Source organism: Ipomoea nil, unplaced genomic scaffold (assembly GCF_001879475.1).
Source record: "Ipomoea nil cultivar Tokyo-kokei standard unplaced genomic scaffold, Asagao_1.1 scaffold0176, whole genome shotgun sequence".
NCBI lineage: Eukaryota > Viridiplantae > Streptophyta > Magnoliopsida > Solanales > Convolvulaceae > Ipomoea > Ipomoea nil.
In genome coordinates this window covers 735,423-744,289 of record NW_017616604.1, presented here as the reverse complement: position 1 = coordinate 744,289, position 8,867 = coordinate 735,423, and the positions used below count along the sequence as shown (strand labels likewise).

At 40.1% G+C, this 8,867-nt stretch overlaps 1 protein-coding gene across 1 annotated transcript; it reads right to left on the bottom strand.

Annotated features, from left to right (window-relative positions):
- Positions 1 to 632: 632 nt before the first annotated feature.
- On the bottom strand, positions 633 to 1,601 carry LOC109177615 (acidic repeat-containing protein-like). The gene has a single exon (XM_019327026.1). The coding sequence runs from the start codon at positions 1,599 to 1,601 to the stop codon at positions 633 to 635; it is 969 nt and encodes a 322-aa protein (XP_019182571.1).
- Between the last annotated feature and the right edge of the window lie 7,266 nt (positions 1,602 to 8,867).

Below are 8,867 nucleotides of genomic sequence, written 5' to 3'. Positions count from 1 at the left end.
GCTTTCGTTTTGAGAGCTTATGTGGTATTGCCTTGTATGGTTATCTCTTGTCTTCATCCAGATAGGAACATTGCATCCTTCAAAACGTTTTGCGCTTCCTTCTTCATAAGGCTTAAAATCAACAAAATTTCCCACACCATCCATTGTTACAGTTCTATCTCTCATAACTTTTGCCTGAGGTTCTTCCTTTCTCTCTTAGAAAGTCCACTGAATATGTATTTAGATTCAGAACCAAAAGATTGGCGAGGCTTCATAGAATGATGTCGGGAATGTGAAGGTTGGTGATCACGAGACGAGTGATGTCTTGATTGTGAAGGTTGGTGATCACGAGACTTGGAAGCTGGAGGTGGAGGCAAAGACTTTATGCTTCTTCTATCAGAGTCTCTTTGTGCATCCCTAAGATGGTCATCATCCTTATCATCAGGATTCCTCTTTTCCCCCTTTTTGGCATCATCAGCACACGTAGTAGGAGCTAGGGGAGACAAATTGCTAATAGCAATCAAGATGCCTTGCACATATCCAAGGATTTGGAGCGAATATTGGCCCATTTGATATGAGTTATCGTGTGCAGTCTCAATCTTTGTGCATGCCAAATCAACTCTCGCCTTGAGACTGTAGTGAGAGTGCTTGATTTAATGCTGTTGACGTGCCACCTTGTTCACAGCAGTTTGAAGCTCATGAAGTTCTTTCACCAGTTGAGCTTTATAGGATCTTTTCGGTTGAGCTGACGGTTGTGGTTGAGGTTGAGCTTGAGGTGGAGGACGAGATTGAGCTTGAGTAGCCATTAGTTGGTCTACTTTCTTGGATAATTCTTCCAAGGTTTGGGAATCCTTGCGGCGAAGGAACAAATATTCTTGGTGAATAACTTCGGTTGTATGAACCGTGCCCATCATAAGGTTCATGATGCGACGTGGAGACATTGGTGGAGAATCGGCTTCAATGTTGGTGGGTGAAGTGTCCATCGGTTCTTCTCGAGGTGGTGTATCCTTTTTGCCACCACTGGCTGAGCTGATAAGAATAGGTGAGGCATCCATTTTTCCCTCACGAATTGTAGCATCTTCTCGCTTGATTGGTGATTCGTCCATGTGATCAATATGGGGGACGATAACACGAGATAAGTCTTCAATAGGTGCATTTGAAATTTCTTCAGCATGAGGAATTCCAATCCAAGGGGAGGCTTTAACCAATCCACTTGCTGTTGAGTTCTCAGGCCTAAGTGATGCTTCCCTTTTGCTATCACTCTTTGAGGATGAATGTTGAGATGAGGTTCTTTCGGGTAAAGGGTCATCAGTAATTAATAGAGGAGATTCACTGTCATAGTTCGGGTTACCCTTATTGTTGTCATCATCATCATTATCATCATCTTCATCATCATCTGCAGCATCACTATCATTTTCATCATCAGCATCTTCAGCATGGTCATTTTTGTCATCAGCATCTTCAGCATGGTTGTTTTCTTGGTTCTGTTCATCTTCGGGATCAATTTCCCTTCCTTCATCATCTTTTAATCCGCTGACATTGCATCCCGGATCATTTTGATGAGTCTTTTCCAATTCAGTCTTAATCTTGGATAGGAGTAGTGCATATCGAAGCTCCTTCATTTCTTCAACAAAAGCTGGATCCAAAGGTGGCTTGTTAAGCTCAATGCAAATGGGTGCCTTCTCTTTCCCGAGAGTGCAATTGGTCACTTTTTAGGAGTACACTCATCTAATCGTTTCAAGACGCAATGCTTCATATACATCTTTTGTGCCGATCCACTCTAAGGCAAATTGTTCCTCGTCCTTCATTGCTTCAGATGTTTCAAGAAGGGTATCTAATGGAGATGTGCGCCATTTTTGCCATTGCATGACTCTATTGAAATCATTCTCCATAGATTCTCGAAGTAGTTGATCTCTTGATGGAGGGATTGGCGCAGCTTCTGGTACTGTCACAATTGCTTTCGGGTCGGTGGCTTTTGCAGCTATCAAGCTTTCGTCCTCAACTACCGATGCAGGTTCTTGTGTCAGAATATTCGGTACCTGTTCTACAAAGGTAGGTTCTTGTGGGAGGGAACTTTCTGTGGGAAGAACATCAGCAACAATCGGGTTAGCAATCACTTCTCTCGTCTCTTCTGGCAAGCCAGGTTCTTGTGGGAGACTTAAGTGATTAACCTCCATTTCCATAACAGCAGGTTCTTGTGTCGAACATAGAGATAGTCGCTCTACTGAGATGGGTTCTTGTGGATGGAGGGTTTTTGGAGGATTTGTGTCTGAGGAAATCCTTCCTTTTCTTGGAAGTTTTCGACTTATCTTCCCCCTTAGAAGATGCTTCTTTCGCCTTATCTTTCTTCTTGGAAGATGCTTCCTTCGCCTTATCTTCCTTCTGAGGAGATGCTTCTTTCGCCTTATCTTCCCCCTGAGAAGATACTTCTTTCGCCTTTTCATCCAGCGCTGACGAAGGAGATGGAACAGATTTTGCTTTGACAGGAGAGCGAAATCTTCCAGTTGATTTTTGTCCGAGAGTAGAGAGAACGATATGATCATCATCATCCGAAGAATTCTCCACAACGACTGGATTCTTTGATGAAACAGGTGGTGTTTGAGTCGTCCTTTCGTTTGGAATCGCTTGCTCTTCAGGTACTTCTTTCGTCTTGACATGAGACGAACTCTTTTCTTTATTTCGTCGTTTAGGCTCTGGTTGGTCATCTTCCAAATTTTTCGCCTTCTTAGACTTGCGTTTAGATTTGACCAATTCCAATGGTATCTCCAACTCCAACGCTTTCTGCTTGTCGTAACCCGTGGGCTTATACTTCATGTGGCACGCCTTCGGTCCAGGCCTTGCTCCTGCTCTTAGGGGGATATTTTTCGTGGTAAGGAGATGACTTACCAAAAATCCGAACCCCATCTTCTTTGAGATGTCTCCAGGAGATGTTCTACCATGTGTGATGACATGGAGAAGATTGTTGAAGATGACTTTTGACCAATCGACCTTGTGTTCATTGAGAAATGCGTGCAGCATTTTTAACTTGTCCTTTGTCACGTCGTCTGTGCCTGACGTCTTGTGCTCTACGATCTTGTTAAAGATATCCACTGTGAACTCGTAGTCCAGGCGGAACCATTTCTTCTTTAAGGGCCACGAGATTACACTGGGAGCTTGCTTGTTTTTGATAAATCTATAGAAGTCATTTTGATCATAATGGTAGAAAGCGAAGTTCGTCTTGTATGACTCATCTCGCTGAGGAAATTCGTAGGCTGCTCGAATATCCTCCGATGTGATTGTCACATCAGTTTGGTTGACTCTCGAAGATATGGTGAGTCCATATGGGGATACACTTGCATTCAGATAAAACTGAGCAACATCTGTGGGAAACCAAAATGTATAAAGATGAACTACAAACCTGTACAAACTGGTTTCTTGTAGAAGGGCGATGACTTTTTCACCAAAGTTGCGATCGATGACGTACTCTAAGAAACCATGGGCATCCCACATATTGCCACCAGCGATGAAGATAGTCCGTGACTCAATGAAGTTGATGTCGTCTGTTGGGAAGGTGGGTATCTCCATTGTAGATGGTGCTTCATATTCGACGTCTGATGGTGTGGTTTTAGATTTCTTAGCCATTTGAGAGAATTTTGAGAGAGTTTTGGTGAGAGGATGAATTTGATGGTGAGGATGAAGGAAAAAGATGAAAGATGGTAGAAGGCGGGTTTATGTAGGGTTGACGTGGGTCTAGGGTATAGGGAAAACCGGGTGACCCATGTGAATTGTGGATGGTTTGAATTTCGAAATTCAATCGGTTCCAATTCCACTAAAGGGGTAACTGATCTAGTGATAGAGATATGATAATATCATTTGCAGATCAATTTTGATCATTCTTCATTAAGGAGGAGAGAGAAAACCACTTGAGTGCGTTTAGGTGCATTAAATGCAGGTCAGATCAACTAACAGAGGTAGTGGACCGGTTTTCTCGGCCACACGATGCCCACTGAAAATATGTATCAACAGTTCAGATGATCTGGATACAGTGTATCTTCTTGAGCACGCCTCAAACCGAAACATAACACATTTTACTTATCACGAAGAAACAAGTCCACGAAACAAATAAAGTTTCGTGAACCTATACAAGACATACAACGAAAACATATAGCAAAGCCCGAGAGATGATTATTACACGAAACATAGAGATATTAAAAACTTGACAGCATCTCACGTGATCCAGGCTGTACGAGCTTTTACTTTTTGTCTTCCCTCTTCTTTCGGGCATTCTCAGCATTTTCCATCTTGGCGATTTTGAGAGCGAACACTTCATCCACAATCTTTTCGTGATCAGTTCCCATAACATCTCTGGAAAGTCCTCTCTTTTCCATGGCATCCATTTCAGCCTTAACTCGTGCTTGAGCTGCAGCATTCATTGCTGTGTATTTCTCTTCAGTTTTAAGTTGAGGTGCTAGCTCCACAAGAGTGAGGAAGCGAGAGAGACTCGAAACTTTGGTGAATCCGTCACCAGAGGATGATCCTTCCCTTGAAGAATTGTTGTGCTCATGAGAAGGATTGATCTCAAAGCGAACTTTCTTTGTCATATCCTTGGTTGGAAAGCACATCTTCTTCCCTTTGTCCATAACGATAGATAGTATTTCGAACTTGAAGGATTATGAGAGGAGTGATTCTATTTGTCATGAGAGATCCCTTCTTATAGGAGATGGATTTATCAAAAGGTGTAGCCATGAATGACCAGTCACTGAGATAATTTTCATGCTCCATCGAAACTAGAGAGAATATAATCATTTCCAAGAGAATAAAGCTCGGTCAGAGATATTCGTTTAGGAACGAGATATGTGAATGCAAACAAAATAAATAAAGTTTCGTTCAGCACTGATATAAACTCTGATAAACACCATTAGAACGAAGATCATATTATTGTTCCGTAAGGAAGATTACAAGATAGGAGATACATAATTAATAGATCAAATTTTCTTTCTCCTTTCTTCCTTTTGCTCACTCGGCTCAGCTTTTGGCTTCATAAGCTCTCCCCACATTTTCTTGTACCACTTGCCGGTTCTCAGAAAGTTTGAATCTGATGACGAAACAGATCCATCTTCGGTAGAATTTTCTCCAGACTTGGGTTTTTCGTTCAGATATTTGAGATAGTATTTGTCAATATGCTTGTTAGGCAGGTCTGTGGGGATTTCCTCCTTTTGAGGGGTTTCTTCAGGTTCTTCGACTATGTATCCAGCCATTTCATCGTAGAGATGAGATGATTCACTGTCAGAGGTGATTTCCAGGGGAGCTCTAAGGCTGTTCCAGGGTAGAGATCACCTTGCTCTTCCCTAATTTTTCGAACCATTTCCTTTCTTCTTTGTGAGTCTCCTCTGGTGAAAGGCTTTTTAGGATACATTTTGAGATAGGAGATGATGGATTAGAGAAAGATAGGTCCTCCTTTTATAGCCACGAAGTATAGAGATGTTGAGGCAAAAATCCATGAAGCATTGAATGCTATAATTAATGACCATCAATTTCTTCAACTGACCATTAATTTCGTAGAAGACTTTCAACTGATATTTTCAAAGAAGATGATGATTCCAAGATCAGAGATATTTAGAAAATTTAGATTCCCAAACGCACAGATGACAGACTGATACATTTTTGTGGCAGAAAATCATCATTATTATCACGAAACAAATTTGAACAAGATGTCATGAACATGAGATGATTTCTCTAAAATAGACTAATAATAAGGTCATGAAACAAGTAGATTCTTAATTTAATCCAATTTCTCCTTGCGTTTGATGGTCTCCCCGAGTGAATACTCATCCAATTCACATGTGAGAAGAGTAGGTTTGACCGAGAGTGATGTTATCACATCTGTGCTTGTTTTTATGGTTATTTTGAATCATCACAGTAATTAAGCTCTTTAATTTTGCTTATTTAATACATGTTTTCCTTGCTATTATCATTTAATTATGGTTCGCACTTGTTTTGAATATTTTACGGTGTTTGTTAGTGTTTTTGAACCATTTTAGGTCAAAGATATGACCAAGGGGAGTTCAAGGATGAGTTTGGAGCAATTTTGGATGAGTTCGGGGCCCAGTGGACTCGACGCGTCGAGCCAAGGGCTCGACACGTCGAAATTTTCCAGTAGCTAATTAATTCGCGCACAGGAAGTCTCGACGCGTCGAATATGCATCTGTTTCTGGGATAAAAACAGACGCTTAAAGTGGCGCAGCTGGGCAAAATTCAATACAAGCGCGAGATCTCTTTTCCTAATATCAATTGCGCGGATTTCAAGGCTCATATCTCCATATTAAAAGTTAGCAATTCAAGGAATCTTCCAAATTCTAAATATCATTAAAGACGACAATTTCTTTATTTAAATATAGGAATTAGAATTTGAGTCCAATTTGGTACAAGATTCCTATTTCATCTCAACTTTGTACCCACTATAAAATCCCTCCTTCCTCAACCCTAATAAGCGGAGACCGGGAGAATTCAGAGATTCTTGGAGACAAGAAGGAGAGAAATCAAGAGCCACAAGTTGTCTTGGAAAGCAAGAAGAAGACTAGGGAGATTTGGGAAAATCGTCTGGTTAATTCTTGTACTCTTTTGATGATTTGTAATTCTTTATTTATATTTGCTATGTATAATTTAGTCATGCTTGGCTAAATTCTTTAGAGATTCTTGGGTAAAAGTGTTTATGAACCTATGTGCCTGAGCTCTCAGTTTCTTTAATATATTATTATTTGGGTTTAATACTTGTGTTGCAATCGTGATAATATTGTTTGATGCTTGTAATTAATGGCCATAGTTACTAGCTTAATAGCCATGTTTGTGTCACCAATGGGAGTTGGGGCATAAATTAGGGCACACACGATTGCACCTAATGGTTGGTCCTTGGGAAAGGGGAACTTATTAGGGGAAGTTTATTCTAGATTGTTGCCAATCGGGAGATGGTAGTAATTAGGAATAATTGAATGCTGATCTTTGATCTTATTGGGTGTTTAAGCCATGGGAGTGGAAATTCACTAGGAATAGAGATTACGGGAGTAATTCGATTCCACTTTGCATTCCCACACAAATCTTAATTCCAAACTAAATATTGCAAACGATAATTGGCACTAGGTGATTAAATACTTGAATCCCGTGAATCTCAACTTCTCTCTAATTGTTTTCAAAATCCTGAACCTCTGTTTTATTTTATTTATTTTATGCCAATCAATCATCTAAGTAATTGTTAGGATTAGCTCTAATGAATAAGTTAGTAACTAGTGCTTGATACAACCACTTCCCTGTGGATCGATAACTCGTACTCCGAGAATTATTTGTTTGCAAATATACTACGCATCAAATTGGCGCCGTTGCCGGGGAGGTGGTGTTTTCAGTATTAACATTAGTGAAATCTTTATTCTAGGAGACTAGTCCATTTTTATTTTTTTTTATTTTATTTTGTTTTGCTAACCCATAACAAGTTCATTGTTTTGAGTGTGATTTAGTTTATGGATAGATATGCATTCCAAGGAACCATGCCACCGTTTTACCCTCCTTCTCAAGGTTATGAGATGAGTTGGAATATGAATCGAGAATATGGAGGAATGGAACAACAATTCCCTTTCTCAAATTTTGCCAACTCTAGTCAAGGATATTATCAAGAAAGTTCATATCAAACATCACAACCCCAATGGTGCTCATTTTGTGGTGGGAATCACTTTGTGGAAAATTGTTACCTGCTCAACCCCACCAACCATATCCATCAACAATCTACTCAAGGATTTTGTGCCAACATGAGTCAAGCTACTTATCAAAGATGCACACCACCTACTCCACAACCCTCACGGTGCATGATATGTGGTGGATCTCAAGAGGCGGAAAATTGCTTTATCATGGATCCCAATTACAAGTATCAAGGGCGAGCTCAAGAGTTGCCGTACCAAGAGTTTCAACAAGATTGTCAATCACTTGACCAAATAATTGAGATGAAGTCCAAAGAGACCAAGGTAATGCAATAGTGCTCGAAATATCTGGAGTTACAAGATCACATGAAGGCTCAACTTGATCGCATGAATGCTCGACTCGATCACATGATGGCTCGACAGCAAGATTTGACAATTCAAGAGCCACTTCAAGATTCATTTAATGGAGAGGTTCTAGAAGAGTTGCTCTTGCCAAATGAAGGTCATGAATTTGAGAGAAATAAAAAGGATGGTGAAGATCTTAGAAAGGAAGATGAAGAAATATTTGATAAAGGCATTGAGATGGAGACACCAAGCTGGGAGGAAAATGTAGAGTTGCAAGGTAATGATGGCAAGGAACATATAGAGAGTTGCCCATTAGATGAGGAAGTTCTTAATGGAGCACATGATTTGAATGAGGATGTCTCACCAATGGAGAACACTTCCCTTGGAGAGAACTTCAGAGAAATTTTGAATTTGGGAGGCATTGGAGTTCTTAAGGATAATGGCACACATTTGCCTATCTATATATCCAATGATTCCCAATACTTGCTGGTTCATGTGAATGATCCGAGACTCTCATTACTTGTTGAACAAAAGAGTGTTGAAAAAGAAGGAAAAGAGAATGGAGGCATAATTCTTGATTCGGGCAAATGGGGTTCCTTACATGATGACGTGAAGGGTTCGAGCTTAAGAGAGTTTATAAATGGACACCACTTGAAGAAATACTTGGAAGAGAAAGTTGATGGAAAGAAGGGGATTTTTCTTCTCCAATCACTTGATGGCTAGAGAGGTAACGTCGAGCTAACGACGTTAAATTTAGCGCTTCATGGGAGGCACCCCATGTTATCTTTTATTACTTTCCCTATTTATTTATTGCTTTCTAGTTTTGACTTATTTAGTTTTATTATTTTCTAGTTCGTGATTATTTTATTGCTTCTTAGT